General features: G+C 34.0%; 1 protein-coding gene across 5 annotated transcripts; it reads left to right on the forward strand.

The window, feature by feature from the left end:
• The first annotated feature begins 8,470 nt into the window (after positions 1-8,470).
• On the forward strand, positions 8,471-14,944 carry LOC149411836 (uncharacterized). Of its 5 annotated transcripts, XR_016304670.1 has the most exons (3): positions 8,471-11,874; positions 12,851-13,000; positions 13,583-14,944. XR_016304670.1 is itself a non-coding variant. In XM_089646358.1 (2 exons), exons 1-2 carry the CDS (start codon positions 8,742-8,744, stop codon positions 13,890-13,892), a joined length of 4,569 nt encoding a protein of 1,522 aa, XP_089502484.1. In that variant the 5' UTR covers positions 8,471-8,741; the 3' UTR covers positions 13,893-14,944. The 5 variants fall into 5 exon arrangements, 3 of the variants coding, with proteins under 3 accessions (XP_089502484.1, XP_089502485.1, XP_089502486.1); XR_016304672.1 differs by having other exon boundaries at positions 8,471-10,498; positions 11,024-14,944; XM_089646358.1 differs by having other exon boundaries at positions 8,471-13,000.
• Positions 14,945-16,945: the final 2,001 nt, after the last annotated feature.

The following is a 16,945-nucleotide window of genomic DNA, read 5'->3' on the forward strand; positions in this document are numbered from 1 at the left end:
CAACTTAATTTATCTAAAGATGTAAAATAAACTTTTCACTGAGACTTATACCTAATATACTAGTGACTTATTACTAGTAACTTATAAAATTAATGTTATATCAATAGTCTGGCGCGATAAGTAAAAACGCATAGTCTATCTTAAGACTCTCAAGCATAACGCTGTGTTTTTACTTACCACGGCAGTATGTGTCTTATAAAAAGTAACTTATATCTAGAGTCTTAGAACTAACACTTATAATTAGAGCCTAAGACTTATTAGACTTATACAGATAAGACTTATGACCATTTAATTACTACTTACGACTAAGGTAGAATTTAAAAATCAGAATAATACTTAATACAGAGGATAACGTATATTTTCGACTTACGATTAACTAAAACCATTAAAAGTGGCTTTAAATCCCTTAATTAGGTAGATTTTTCTACTTATTGGGATAATCTCTCAACAGGATGATAAAATACCACTTAAAACTTACAAGAGTAACACCTATAGCTAGTGCATTTTGGCTAGTGATTTACAACAAACACATAAAAAGTAATGTTCAAAAATACTACACAATCTCTCCGGTGTAAATATGAACATTTAAATAAAGTTTGTTTAATAGCTCTACCTTTCTCCATCTTCACAGATGAGTTTCTTAATCTCTAAACAAACGCGTATTATGTCTGTAAACTAACCACAGTCAAAGATACCCGTTCTTAGAACAGAAATTTCAATTAACTATCAGTTTTGTGTAATATTAATAATCTAGAAAGCAGATTTACTGGAGTTACACGGCTTCCAGGAAATCAACTTGACTTTTCAAATCTGTATGAAAAAGTGGCCGACGCGCGTTTGCCTTTCGCTCTGTAAACTGGAACATCTATTTCCGGTAGCTTTTCAGGAAATGCATTTCCTAATACTGGTTTTATCTATAGTAATATTTCCATTTTCTTACTTCTCTATAAACCTCCTGTTTACAGAGTTTAAAATAAAGGCATTATTTGCCGACCTACCCTGAGCTTAGTAAATGGATTCTCATGAATTTTACCTCTGACCTGCCAAAGCCGGCACTGGAGCCCTACGTGATGCTTAGCACCGGCGCATAGCGTGGAGAGCTCAAAACCTAACACTGACGCCCTACATGGTTCCTAACACTGGCGCCCTACGTGGTTCCTAACAATACATTTCTTGTTTTAATTACTTTCATAACCTTAGAGAATATTATGTCTAAATATCTAAGATGTTAAATTCTTAAAGTTATTGATAAGGATTTTTAAATTATTCATAATTTGTCCTCTCCTTACCACAAGCGTCAGCTTTTGTAGGAGATTGTATGAAATATGCTTTAATATATTATATTTTGTAAAAAATAAAAAAATAAATTAAATAAAAATAAAAATTAGCCTTGTATTCTCCTTCCGTAATCCGTTATCCTTAATTCGTGACTACTGGTCTCACTTCTTTTAACATTTTTCTATTATCCGCCACTGCTGTCAGTCTATCATTAAAAAAGTAATCACGAAATTAATCTAAACCTTTTGTTGTATTCATTGCATTCATGTTTTTTTTTAAAACTATTATTACAAACGTAGTTCAATATATTCTCGTATTTCCTATTGCATCAAAATAAAACAAAAGCTAAACTAAACTATTACGAATTCATCCAACAAATAGTAATCATCCACTTTGTACAATTAGTATATGATCAGTGGGCTTAAAAAAATCTTGATGTGACAAATTAACCACAGTCCAAAATATACCAAAATATCCTTTCAACACAGAAATTGAAAACGAGCTAACTATGTAATACAAGGGCTGTTTGCACTAACGACTTAAGCGGTTCATAGGAAAATTTGAATCCACGCTGCAAAGTTTGGGCGCAGCCGAAAAGCAAACAGAGCAAGTTGAGCGCGACGATAATAATATTTCAGAGTACCTATCTTAGCAGTTAGTAGGGTTGTAATTTAGGTGAAAACATCGACATTAAGATTGCATTATACGAATTGATAGTGAATGTAGTTAATTGATAGTTATCACAGATTTATGTATTAAAAAAAGTATTTTTCTGTGATTTGCCAAATGTTATATACTAATCAATCTTATTAATTTCATTTTTTTTTTTTTTTCGTATGCCAGCAAGTGTCTAATTTTTTTTTTTTTAAATACGAACACCCATACGAATCATACATATTATTGATTTAGTTTTTTTTGTTGATAAAAACACATGATTGTAAAGAAAAAAGAAAAATTTAAGACATTCATATATTTAATTTATTTTTCCTCTCATCTAAGAATATGTATAAATTATAAAAATTATTTTTTTTGCATTTAAGGGTTTTTCAATAAAATTTAAAAAAAAGGACTCAAAGATTTTTCTTTACTTATTTTAATGATTGATACAAATGATATTTTAAATACCAAAATAATTTTTTTAATTTTATGACAATCGTGATTACAACTTTTCCAAGCAAAGAGGAAGTGCTTTTTCTCTTTTTTTATTATCTTGAAAAAAAAACAAATATGAGATATGAAAATAAAAGAAAAAAAAGTGAAAAAAAAGATTTCTAATATAATTATTGAGAAAAATTGTAAATATTTACAGCGCCTAATAATTGTAAAATAATATTGAAAGAGTTTTTTGTTTTACTTTTGAATTTTCTGTGAAGTTTTCTTTGTCGAAAAAATCTTTTTGGATTTGTAAAAGAGGCTTATATAAAATAATATGGCTTATTAAATTTTTTTTTCCTAACACAGGTGATATCTATATAATGTAGGTATATAAAAATGCACGCGTATTTCAATAAAAATTAAAATTTTATCACTAAACGGCACTGAAAAAAATTGAATATTATTTATTTAATTACGTTAAAAGTTTTTTCGTTGGCAGAGCTGTGTTCTTATCTTAGGACTTTTTACGTGTATTTGGTTCCAGAGCGGAAGATTGGATCAGATCGGAAATTTGGGCAATTTAGGTTGTATCCGGATTATTGAAATAACTATAAATGTGTTTCAATATTAAACAATATCTCTCTTGGAATAGTGTATTTGGTATTTTTCATAAAGTAACCATTATACATTTGTAAATAAGATGAATTTTCTCTGTTCGGGACAATTTTTTTGGGAGTAACATATGTAGTTCCACTGGCTCCGTGGGACGTTGGGACTATTAAAAAGCATTAGGTATGATCTCGATAATATAATTTATTATAATATAAAATACAAGGATACCTCTGACATTTTCTATTTGGGACTAAATCCTCATGTTTTATAACGACGTTAACTTAAAATAAATAATGAATAATTCGATATAGTTCATAAATTAATTTAATAATATATCAGACTTAGCTCATCCCTACGATGGTAAGTTTACTGTGCGCGGTGATAACATTATCTCGCATGTATTGGTCTTTGAAAGCCGAGGGTAGAAGTGGAAACTTGGACAATTAATGCACCCTACAACAAGCAAAGAGGTGTAAACAGCTACACTACGAGAAATTAATTACAACGTTAGTTTAGGTACAAAGTTATCCCATTTACTATTTACAACGGGAAGAGGAAACGCAGCGCTACATTTGCGGTACCATTTCTATTATTTTTGTAGGACTTTTTATGGCTCCTTTGTTTGAAATGCAGTCAACTTTGGAAAAACATCCAACTGGGAACTGGCAGGAAATTTTATTTTAAATTCCTTGTAACTTTATGAAAAGGGTTTATCGTTTAATACTTGTTGTTGATTTTAAAAATGAATTTCTGTAATTGAAATTATTTATTAATGATTAACTGAAATTGTGATTTTATGATCAAAAATGTTTTAAAGAAATTTACCCGTTTAAATTTTTTTATTTACCCGTTTTTTATTTACGGTCTGAAATAAATGAAAAAAACTTTATATGGTAATGGAATAGGTCTGAAGTAGTTATTTTCGCACTGGATTTATTTATGGGTTTTCAATATTATTAACTTTAATACACATTTGAGACGTACACGACATACAGTGCTATTCCAAACGTTTAACTATAATGCAGCATCTAATTCGTCAATTAACCGTGCTCTTCATACTCTAAATAATATTTGTCTTAACTCTAACATTGACATTTTTTTCGGATTCACTGACAAAATTCAAACGTGGCATCATATCAATAATTTAAAATGTTCAATGCGCGTGCATACAGACACACACACGAACACTAACACATACATTACTCACGTCACACATACACCTATATACTACACACGTCACCTGAAATAAACATACCACTGGAATAAACATTAAGGAATAAACATAACACTTAGCAGACATTACAAGGAAACATAATATCATAGGTACCCAACATGAAGTATCTTATTCCTGTATATTGTTTCATCTCTGTAAATCATGTACTATTTGTTTCTGTAATATAAAATAAATAAATAAATAAAAGTAACCGAAGGCCAGTAATTAATACAGAATACATTTAAGTGACTATAAACTCTGCAATCGACTGTCTGAACTCCAATGTGAAATATGCATTCTTCAGAATTTCTGAAGAAAAATGATATCTACATTCTACTTCAAATATGCTTAGCAATAACTGGTTAAGTATTTCGAATACGTGCTGGTACATTCTGTACCGTTCTCGAACTATAAACCGTTATCTTACTATAAACACAAAGCAAATCTTTGGTAAATCCTCCTCGACTCCTACGCATCTTTCCTGCTTTTGTTCATGCTTCTAGAATACAACATTAATCCTATTTTGACATCATCACTATGCATCAAACTTGATCTATTTTCGCATTGGACGTAGACTCAAGAAATCTTATTACATAATACTGACAATCAATTGATTTTAATCGGATGATAGAGTAGTTGGAAATACAAAATAGATTTGGAAGTAGGTATATAACGTGAAATAGGATATAAAAAAATCATATGAGCAAATTATTTAATCAGATACTTAGATGGAGTCGTTCAAATATAAATACCACTGATACCGAACGGCACAACAAACATTCTGGAACAACATAACATTACACAAGGAATGGTTTCGTTGAATCAAATTTCTTAAACAGTAGATGTATTTAATCCTCTTTAAGTAGCCTTACGACTATGTTGTTTAATTATCTTCACAGATTTTAATGAGTGACATAATGAATGTATTGTGGATGAAGTAAAGAGAGTGTGTCAAAAAACCTTTCAGTAACGTTCCTTCATCCTTTCCAACTCCTGCGAAGAAATATTATATTGTTTGTTGAGTTAGCTACTTAGTTCATATGATTAGAATCTCTTTTGTATGCTACCCACATATTTATCAATCAATATTAATTATTGTATGATTATTAATTAAGTGCTTTACCCTTCAAATGGCCTTCGTAGTTGAGTGGTAAGGCTTTGGAATAGTAATACGAACGGAGTGGGTTCTAATAAAGGCGTGCACAAATAAAGGTTATTTGATTTTTTGACAAATTAATAATTGAAAATAAAATTTTGTGCTTTTAAAATGTGCTTTATCAGTATAGCCCCGGTGTAAGACCAACATTCAGAATTGAAACGTTGTTTGAAATGGCTTTAGCCCGATTCGGCGACCAGTTCTGAGTAGCCAGGTACTTTCCCACCTTCCTCTTTCCCATCTCATATCCCTCCTCACTACATTCAGCCTCATAAAAAACCCCATTTGGGAATGCCATAGTCTCAGGCGGAGCAGTTGGAACTCTTATGTGGTAGTCATGGAAAAAATAAAATTAATCACGGTTCTTTTTTACAAAATAGCCATGCGTAATGAAAAAAAATTACCAATCCTTTTTTATTAAACTCAATAGCGATCTGGATTTGAAACATTATTTCAAATGCAATAGCCATTTTAAGTAGCCATATCTGATATCAAACCTTCATCTTCCTGGTCTCTTTATTTCCCCACACCCTTCAGCCTCACAATAAAACTTCAATGAGGATGCTGAAGACTGTTGGCGACTCCAACTGTACAAAACGAGCCCATTCTCACTCAAAAAACAACAATATTATGACATTGATAACTCAAATAAAAAGCTGGATACAAAACATAAAGAGATCATAAAAAGATAATACAATGAAACCAAATACAGGTTGAATCCTAAACATCTCACCTAAACAAAAAAGACACCTGGTAATATGTTTATAATTACTTCATACTATTATCACCCGTAGTGAATAGTATAACTATGCGAAAAGTTGTATTTTTTCTTTTTGTTTTTATATTTATGTATTTCTTTATTATGTTTATTTTTTGCCATTTAATATGTTGTGTAGGTAAAAAATACTAAATCTACATTTAATTTAATGGAACTTAATTGGTCTAGAACATATGAATGTTTATTGTTATAATTTTTACTGTACGACTGTTTGCTTCCTAAATAAAAAGAAATAAAAAAATAAAAAAAAAATACTATCCATACTACAATTTTTTATTAATATTTAAATGACAACATCAGCACGAGAATAAGGATAATATAATACTTACTCAGTAAGGTATCATTATTTATATTTTTGTTACAAAAAAAGGATAATAATAAAACACTAATTATTAACATTTAAGAGCTGTTGGAAATCGTGTGCGGTTTTAATCATACACAAACAAATACTGGATTACCATTTGCTTTTGCAATATTTTTTTAATCGAGGTCTCAACGTTCGAGCAATAAAAGTTATAAACTAGAATAATTTAGAAAACTACTTTCAGATATCCAGTTGATAGTTAAGATTTAAACGTGCTACGCGATAAGACACTTTGTGCCAGCATTAAATTCCTATCCAGATAATTAAAGTTCCAAGAACTCCATCCGAACGAGGGATGCATCGGCGTGTAAGAACCACGCACGAGAGAGCCCCAGATTGCATGCATGAATAAATATTATTGCGAAGCATATTATTATCTTGATTAGAGAAACAAGCGCGATAGTGGGACGCCTTTAGTCTACACTTAATCTATGTCTACACATCTCATAATGACGTAATCTTCTCCTCTGTCTGTCTGCAAACTTCGATTTAGTTGAGTTTCCATAAATTATGAAATAATTTCACACCACGTTTCATTTTATACCCAGTAAAAATCTGTTAGAATGCATAGTAATAATAATAATTTCGCAGAAACAAATATATATAAATGATGTCGCTATTCCAAATTCCTGTAATATTCAAAAATCTGTAAGTGAAAAAATAAGAAAATACACAGATTTGGGAAATGAAATAAAAAGAATTTGGCATTCTCAGACTATAAAAATATTACCATTCGTTATTTCGGCTACTGGCATTATACCTAGCTGTCTCATTAAAAATTTAGACGTATTAGATCTAACAAAAAAATTATATATAAAGATGCAAAAGTCGGTCATTTTGAATACATGTAGGATAACAAAAGATTTTTTAAATATTTATGTTGAGGGATCAGTAGGATTTATAGGCCTTGTTAGAAGTACTACCGAGCCGAACCCTCTGATGTGAAAATATCTGGAGTCGGTGAATTATTTTCCCATTTGATCTCTGGTGAGTTGAAGTGTTGTTCTTGTATTGTTTTGTATTTGTTTTGCTTATATAATGCACTTACATAATGTTGATTGACTAGATAATCATTTGTGGAAAAGTGTGTGGAAGGGTTTAGTTTTTCCTATGGGGAAGATTTAACCCGGACAACAAAATCGGAAGCATAAATAAATTGTAGATTTGTTCAGCTACATTGAAAATAGTTACAAGAAGGCTATAGTAACATACCTCAATAATATTCATAACTAAGCTAAGCATAATTATTTTCGTCTGCATTGAATTTCTATGTAACTAATAGGAAATTTTAATTTCTTGATTACTGTTGCACTAAACTATTATGTACATCAAATATTTGTAAAAGCACGCATTGGTGTAGAAAATGAAAAATAAATGCCTGTGTACTACTGCACTGTTTAATCCGTATTGCAATTGTTTAAAATGTACAAGTTATTAGCTAAGTGCACAACCATTTATTTTACAGGGCACTGCCTAGCACCTAGCGGTCAGTAGTAAAACTAGGGCCTACGGATAAAATAGGTGTTTTAATTACCATTGGCTTCTATGACCGTATTTGTTTTGATATTTAGATTGTCAATGTGTGTGATTGATTGGGTTATAAAAAGCCTCGCCGAGTGGATTTTTTGACTTCTTCTCTCCAAAAAATAGTAACAGTCAGGAATTATGGTCAACTGACCACCTGTAAAAGTGTTTTGCCCGGGTCGGGAATAAATTTAAACTCGTAACATTAAATAAAGTACAAATGCAGTTTTGTGCAGTAAAAACAAAAAACCATGCTTCTGTTATTTTGAAGACTCCATCAAGCCCCAAACTATTCTCAACATGGTCCTAACGAGCGGATGGATATAATCAGAGGATTTATCGGAAAAATGAACCAGCACCAAACAAAAGGCTTTTGATGGAAAAAATTGATGCCAATTCCAGAAGAAATTCAGATGAGTAACCTTGTGCCTTCCTATCTTTTAAATCATTTCCAAGTTCAAACAAGCTATGTTTTACTGTGTATTTTGCTAATATAATAATTTGAAAAGAAAAAAACGGCTACCTACAGCATAGATGCAAGTCATTGTGTATTATTATTGTTGGTTTTTTAAGGTTAGGTAGCTCAAACATATTATTTGTAAGAATTTGTCAAGGTACGGCTGGATTTGGTTATTTCATTATTTGTGGTTTCAATTATAATACGATTGCGCAGAAAATATTTTAAAGGGAACATTTTTTTTTTGGTTTTTACGCAATTAAGATGGATAATATGAAATCGCTAATCGCCAAACGAGGAGTTTTAAAAGGTAAACTCACGAGGTTCGGGGATTCAATAAATAGTTTATCGGTAAACGAGATCCAAATTAGGTATGAAAAAATTGAAAACGTATTAAACCAGTTTGAATTAATTCAAGATCAAATAGAATCTCTACCAGATTCTGACGACATCGAGAATAATTCCCAAAGGGAAAGTTTTGAGAATCAATATTATTCGATTTTAGCGAAAGCAAAAGAAATGTTACAATCCGTTGAGCAAAACAAGGTAGCAATAAAACTTCCTAACCTCCAATTAAGGGAATTCAATGGTGATCAAAAAACATGGGTAAACTTCTTAGAGACATTCAAGACACTGGTGCATAATAATCAAACGTTAAATAATGTGCAAAAATTCTATTATCTGCAATCCTGCTTAAAGGGGAATGCAGCGAAAGTGATCGCCAATTTCGAAGTATCAGATTTAAATTACGTGTCAGCCTGGGAATTGTTGCAACAAAGATTTGCAAATTTACGAACTACCGTTCATAAGCATATACAAGCTTTGTTTCAACTTAAAGAAATGAAACAAGAGGATCCGGTAGCCATGCGCTATTTAATTGATGAGACTAATGTGAACCTAAAGGCTCTGCAAAATTTAGGCTTAAAAATTGATCAATGGGATGCATTAATTATTTATATAGTTTCTAATAAATTAGACGCAATATCGCGAAAGCATTGGGAACAAACAACATTACAGGAAGAATTACCAACGTTAGGAGAATTTCTCAAGTGTCTAACGTCGAGGGCGCAAGTTTTAGAATTAATGTTACATACAGAATCGAAAAAAAATGTTACCTACCCGAAAATAAATGGCGGCAACAATAACATTCCTAGAAAGGAATCAGTTTTCTTAGCAGCCGCCCACAATAATTGTATATGTTGTCACGATAAAGGACATAAAATTTATTATTGTAAAAAGTTTTTAAAGTTAACTTCAGGAGAGAGAAGCGAAATGATAAAGAGGTCTAGGGCCTGCTTCAAATGTTTGAGGTTAGGGCATACGGCCTCATATTGTAAAATTAATATACAATGCAAGTTATGTGGTAGCGATAGCCACAACACGTTATTGCATAAAGGGAATCACCCGAGTAATGATTCCGATAAAAATGGTGAAGCCTGCCCTGGAGGTAGCGACCATATGGAAACTGAACGAGTTTCAGTGTCCAACCACTCCGCCTTGGTGAAGGCGGAAAAAACTGTGTTATTATCGACAGCAATCATAGGAGTGTTAGATCGCAATAATGAAATGCATAAAGCAAGGGTATTAATTGATTCAGGAGCCCAATCAAATTTTATGTGCGAAAAGTTCGCAATAAAATTGAATTTGAAGTGTGAAAGCATAAACAAACCCGTGTCGGGTATACATAACAACGTGACCCATATAAAGAAACGGGTTGCAATTAAAATGAAATCTTTAAAAACAAATTATAAACAAGATATCACATGTCTAATATTGCAGGAAATAACTACAAATTTACCACAAGCAACGGTGGCCAGGAAGGATTTCAAGCTTCCGCCAGGATTGGAATTGGCGGATCCAAACTTCAACATAGCAGCACCAATTGATATACTGTTGGGCGCTGAGAGTTTTTGGGAGATCTTGAAGAATGATCGGCTAAGATTGGATACCGGACCTACTCTCCAAAGGACAGAATTAGGATGGATCATCTCGGGCCCGATCAACGCTCACCATAAAAAAAGGCCAGTACCAGAAATCTGTAGTTTATCAATAAATACATTGTCAAATCAAGTTGAAAAATTTTGGAAAATGGAAGAGGTGATGCCTCCAAGTTTTTATAACCACGAGGAGAAAGCTTGTGAAGCCGACTTTGTAGCCACGCACACCCGAGAGAGCGATGGTAGATACGTAGTGAGTTTGCCGCGCCGGCCGTGTGTCAACCAACTTGGTGACTCATTAGGCACAGCGGAAAAAAGATTCAAAGGTTTGGAAAGAAAATTTTTAATGAATCCTGAACTGAAATCTCAGTATGCTCAATTTATGAAAGAATATGAGCAATTAAATCACATGGAGCTATGTGAGAAAACAAAGGACCATTCCTATTTTTTGCCGCATCATGCGGTAATAAAGGAAGCGAGCAGCACTACTAAAGTGCGTGTAGTATTTGACGGATCGGCTAAAACGTCGACCGGTATTTCCCTGAATGATGCATTAATGGTAGGAGCTGTTATTCAAAAAGATTTATACACTCATCTTTTACGTTTTAGGAAACATAGATACGTCATGACGGCGGACATAGAAAAAATGTACCGTCAAATCAACGTACGCCCAGAGGATCGCAGCCTGCAGAAGATTTTATGGCGCGACTCTCCAGAAGAGGAACTCAGGCATTATAAATTGAAGACAATCACCTACGGTTTGGGACCTTCCTCTTTCCTGGCAACTAGATGTCTACGGCAAATCGGTATGGACAATCGCATTAAATTTCCCGTAGCAAGCCAGGTCATAGAAAACGATTTCTACATGGACGATCTGTTGACCGGAGAGGACGACTTGGACGCATGCGTCAGGTTGAAGCAACAGGTACATGATATTTTACTGTCCGCCGGAATGACCCTGCGGAAGTGGAGATCGAATATTTCGGAATTGTCATCTGGGTCGGGCCAGGGTGAAATTGCTGGGAAAAGCAATGGTGAACAAATGATCACTAACAATTCCAAAATTGAAAAGATCCTAGGTTTGATCTGGGATAATGAATCAGATTGTTTATCATATGAAATTAAAAGACCGTCAAGTAAGACGGAAAGTAAGCGTCAGATATTGTCGTGCATAGCTTCAACTTTTGACCCATTGGGTCTCCTAGGCCCCATAATAGTGGTGGCCAAATTAATTATGCAGAAATTATGGCAATCAAAAGCAGCATGGGACGACACACTACCTGATGAAATTTTACTACCCTGGAGGGCCTATCTAGGTGAACTATCACAACTAAATGTATTGAAAATCCCGAGGGGAATTAACCACGGAGCGCCAAGGAATATACAATTACACGGTTTCTGCGACGCTTCGGAAAAAGCATATGGAGCCTGCGCTTACGTCGTCTCAACTGATCAAGAGGGTAAGCGACATGCACATCTACTTACTTCTAAGTCTAGAGTAGCACCACTGAAATGTATTTCACTGCCCAAGTTGGAACTATGCAGTGCTGTGCTACTAGCCAAACTGATTAGAAATATCAAGTTGGAGTTAAGTATAGAGGAATCGGCCACTCATTACTGGTGCGATTCAACTATAGCATTATGCTGGTTGAGGGGTCAACCAGCGCGGTGGAACACTTTTGTGGCTAACCGGGTAGCGGAAATACAGGATATCAGCGATCCAAACCAGTGGCGACACGTATCATCGGCCGAAAATGCAGCGGATATACTGTCCAGAGGTACCACAGCTGAAAGGTTAGTCAACGCTTCAATTTGGTGGAAGGGACCAAGCTGGTTGACAGAAGAGATCAGCGCTTGGCCACTATCCAAGGTGTCCTGTTTGAATCCCCCTGAGGTTAAGAGTAAAAATGTATTACTGGCAGCTAATGTTCAAGAATGGGAGATTTTCGAAAAATTTTCATCGCTAACCAAATTGAAGAGAATTACCGCTTTGGCGTTGAGATTTATAAATAATTGTCGGAATCCTAAAGATAAAATCGGAGGCAATATAACTGTCACCGAACTAGAAGCAGCCTTAAAATGTCTGCTGAAATCATCTCAAGAACATTCCTTTAAAAGAGAATTAAAGGACTTGAAAAATCACAGGATGGTAAACAAAAATAGTAGATTGAAAGCCCTCAATCCTTGTTTATTAGATGGTTTAATTTGTGCAAATGGTAGACTAAAACTAGCTACGTACTTATCACATCAACAAAGGCAACCTGTAATATTATCGCCTACACACAAATTAACCGAATTAATCATAAGACATTATCATTATGTGCATTTACATGCCGGGCCACAAGCGCTGTTAGCAGAAATACGCTTGAAATACTGGCCCATACTAGGAAAAAATACTGTTAAACGAGTCTTACATAACTGTATTATATGTTTTAGATACCAACCTCGAGTTTGCCAGCAGATTATGGGAAACTTACCTGTTGAAAGAATCACTCCCAGTCGACCATTTGCGGTGACGGGGCTTGATTATGCTGGACCTATTGACATGAAGAGTGGAGCGCTGAGGAAGTCTCCACTTATCAAATCGTATCTTTGCATATTTGTTTGTTTTTCTACTAAAGCTGTTCATTTAGAACTTGTAACGGATTTGTCAAGCGATACTTTTTTAAATTGCTTAAAGAGATTTATCGCCCGGCGGGGTCAACCTGAAAAAATATTTTCTGACAATGCAACTAGCTTCAGAGGAGCTTCCAACAAGCTTCAAGAGTTGTATGCCAGTCTAAAGCTGAACAATGACAAAATTCATAGGTTTTTAGCAGATAAAGGTATAGTTTGGAACTTCATTCCTCCTAGGGCGCCAAATCACGGCGGGCTGTGGGAAGCAGCAGTTAAATCTACCAAGTTTCATTTATATAGAATTACCAAAAATAATCCATTACAGTTTGAATTATTATATACTTTACTTTGTCAGATAGAGGCTTGTTTGAACTCCCGTCCTTTAACTTCCTTGTCTGATGACGTCAACGACCTACTCCCCCTCACCCCCAACCACTTCCTTATGGGCACTGAGGCTTCTATCATCCCTGAAGTAGACGTCCGCGAGCTACCAGAGAACAGACTAAGCCAATATCAAAAATTAAATGCCTTAATTCAAACTTTCTGGTGTAGATGGAAACGAGATTACCTTGCTGAACTACAAAAACGGACCAAATGGCAGGCCAGCAGCCAAGAAGTCATAAAAAAGGACGATCTGGTCATCTTGAAGGAGGACAATCTGCCTCCTGCATTATGGAGAATGGCGCGCATAACAGCAACTCATCCAGGACCTGATGGCGTAGTGAGGGTGGTTACCCTCAAGACGTCCCAAGGCATTTTTGTGCGACCTATCACAAAAATATGTTTGATGCCTATAGAATCAAACCAGGATCTGCATCTCCCGACCCGGCAAACTACAGACCTTCCCAAGGTCACAGCCTAATGTAACCAAGGCTGAACCGATGCTACCACACAGGACTACTGACCATAGAGCATCGCTGTGGTTGACCAACCTATATCCAGAAGCCACTGGGGCTTCCAGTCAACCAGGACCAGGGGTATTCGCTGCCTACCAGGACAGGGCACCCTTAATATGAGACTCAACCCCCTGAGTTAACATGTACCACCCTTGACAGGATGATCACCACTGGACCGAATGCAGAGTGAACGGTCTACACAGTGCAGTGATTACAGTGTTTTGTGTTCTATTAAAAGAAAAGAGTCAAGTATGAACTCATATAAAAAAAAACAGACTTCAGTTTTTGAACTGCTCTATACGGGAGCTAGAATATTAGTTAATTAAGTGATCTAAATGTGTAAATGTTATTAATTTTATGAATTTTTATCAATCTTATGAATTATCAGGTTATGGATTTATTAATTTTATGGAATAATGTGATTAATTTTATGGATTATGTATTTGTATGAGGGTTATTATATTTTTGATTGTTTTAAGTTATATTCCCGATCCCTTCAGGTTTAGGTAGTTTAGTTATAATGAACTATTTTGATATTTGTTGAAAGTTTTTTTTGTATTGATATCGAAAAAAAAACCCACCAGTTTTTTTTTCTCATCCCGGCGGTGGCAATATGTTTAAAATGTACAAGTTATTAGCTAAGTGCACAACCATTTATTTTACAGGGCACTGCCTAGCACCTAGCGGTCAGTAGTAAAACTAGGGCCTATGGATAAAATAGGTGTTTTAATTACCATTGGCTTCTATGACCGTATTTGTTTTGATATTTAGATTGTCAATGTGTGTGATTGATTGGGTTATAAAAAGCCTCGCCGAGTGGATTTTTTGACTTCTTCTCTCCAAAAAATAGTAACAGTCAGGAATTATGGTCAACTGACCACCTGTAAAAGTGTTTTGCCCGGGTCGGGAATAAATTTAAACTCGTAACATTAAATAAAGTACAAATGCAGTTTTGTGCAGTAAAAACAAAAAACCATGCTTCTGTTATTTTGAAGACTCCATCAAGCCCCAAACTATTCTCAACAGCAATGTTATTTTATTTATTGGTGGGGGAAGAACTTTTACTAATATTTTAAATCCACTTAAAATAATTTATTCAAAGATTGACAATTAAAGTAATTTATAAATTCCCTAATGAAACCATTTTCACAAATTCAATGTACCTACAATAGACGAATTGTACAAAAAAATTCAATTTCACATTTTTTTAAACAAAAACTGTTAAATTACAAGATATAAGAATAACATCAAAACCACAAAATTGAACACCAAGAACGTTCGAAATACGGTTCCATGATAACTCAACACAGTGACAATTCAACACCCAAATTTTTAAAAGCAATATAAAGTCATTAGAAACGATGAAAAAATTTTTTTTCAACCAAACCTAACGTAACTTACATAACCTAGTTAATAAAGTTTTAGTTTCATCACTTTCCATGACTTTATATAACTTTTTAAAGATGTGATGAATTATCGATGTGATGATTTATCCGGTTACCCTTCACAGCATACCTCAATTGGGGATTCCACAGAATCACTGTTTATAAGCTTTTGGGAGCAGTTGGGACTCAAAAATTAAATTTTAAATTTTTTTAAATACTTTGTATTCTTAACTTTTAAAAATATATGCGGGTATTTGGCTAGAAGGTTCTTCAGAATATCCATATCCATCTCTTCCTTGGTCTTTCACTGGGACAACATCTTGTCATGATATTTGTTCTAATGTCATCTGGCGTTCATTAGACATGCCCAGACCATCGCAGCTTTCGAGATCAACATAATCTTAAAATGATCTTATGATTTTTCTATTTTGTATTTCATTTTAATTTTGTACTCGTATGATTTGTTTTCATGGAGTATTTAGCGTTTTAGAAGCCTTATTACGTTAAAATGTTAACAATACATCATTGTACTTACTCTTTACAAATTCAGTCAATATGGTAGTCCTTGTGAATTTTACTAAATAAGTGAGTGAGTATTTATATTAAACTGTGTCTAATATAAACAAACTTTAGAATACATCCATAGAGACGTTAAACACAGGGTAGAGAGCAACACAACATTAAGCCCTTGAAAATATACAGCGAAATTAAAACGTTTGCGCCCTTAGATTATTTACCTGCGGGCAACAGAGTAATGATGAAGTATAACTTATTTATTTATACAAAATTGGATCTTAATTGTAATTTTTAAAAAAAAATTTTAGCAGTGACGCAAAACAAGACTTGGGTTGCCATGAGGAGTGACTCTGTTACCCGACACATAAACTGTTTCGCAATATTCGCAAATACTTTGTGGATAGAAAACCTAATATCTAATTGTCCAACCTACCTAAAGTACCCATTCTTCTTCATTCTTTGTTGTTGCAAGATGTCAAGAAAAGAAGAGCTCAGTGTAAATTAAGAGAGGGTTGATTGATATATAGTATGACCACAACCGTGAAGAAAAATATTAGTATATTTTAACATTTATTTGCCGAGTGAAGCATCCAAAAGCTGGCAGACTTTGTGACCCCAATTAAGACGACTCCCTTTGTTTTCCTATCCTCCTTTCTTGGCTTATGTTATGTTCTAGATCCCCAGGTTTAAATTATTGAGGAATTCTATCCATCAAGTTTAGCGGATTTATAAAAATAGATTTTCCCAATAACACAATCGCCCGTGAGGTGATTTTCGCCTGTATAATGGTCTGTGGTACGATTTCAGCGGATTCCATAAATGATGAATTTAAAAAAATCTGTTCTAATCTAGTGCCCACATTAGTTTATTTTTTTGATGATAAATTATTTGTTTATTGGTTTTATTATAAAAAAAACATAACTTTAAAGTATCTACTTAAAATAGTTATATATGGATGGTGGAGATACGTTATGACGAAAAGAAGAAGTTTAAGAACTTGGGTCGGAAATTGTCTCAGAACCACAGAATAGTACCCACATTTGAGACGATGTTTGAATGTGAATGAAGCATTTTTTGTTTTTTAAGACATACTCGTGTGCATTTTTACTATATCTCGC

This window comes from Hesperophylax consimilis, chromosome 24, assembly GCF_061612785.1.
Source record: "Hesperophylax consimilis isolate HC1 chromosome 24, BYU_Hcon_1.0, whole genome shotgun sequence".
Lineage (NCBI taxonomy): Eukaryota > Metazoa > Arthropoda > Insecta > Trichoptera > Limnephilidae > Hesperophylax > Hesperophylax consimilis.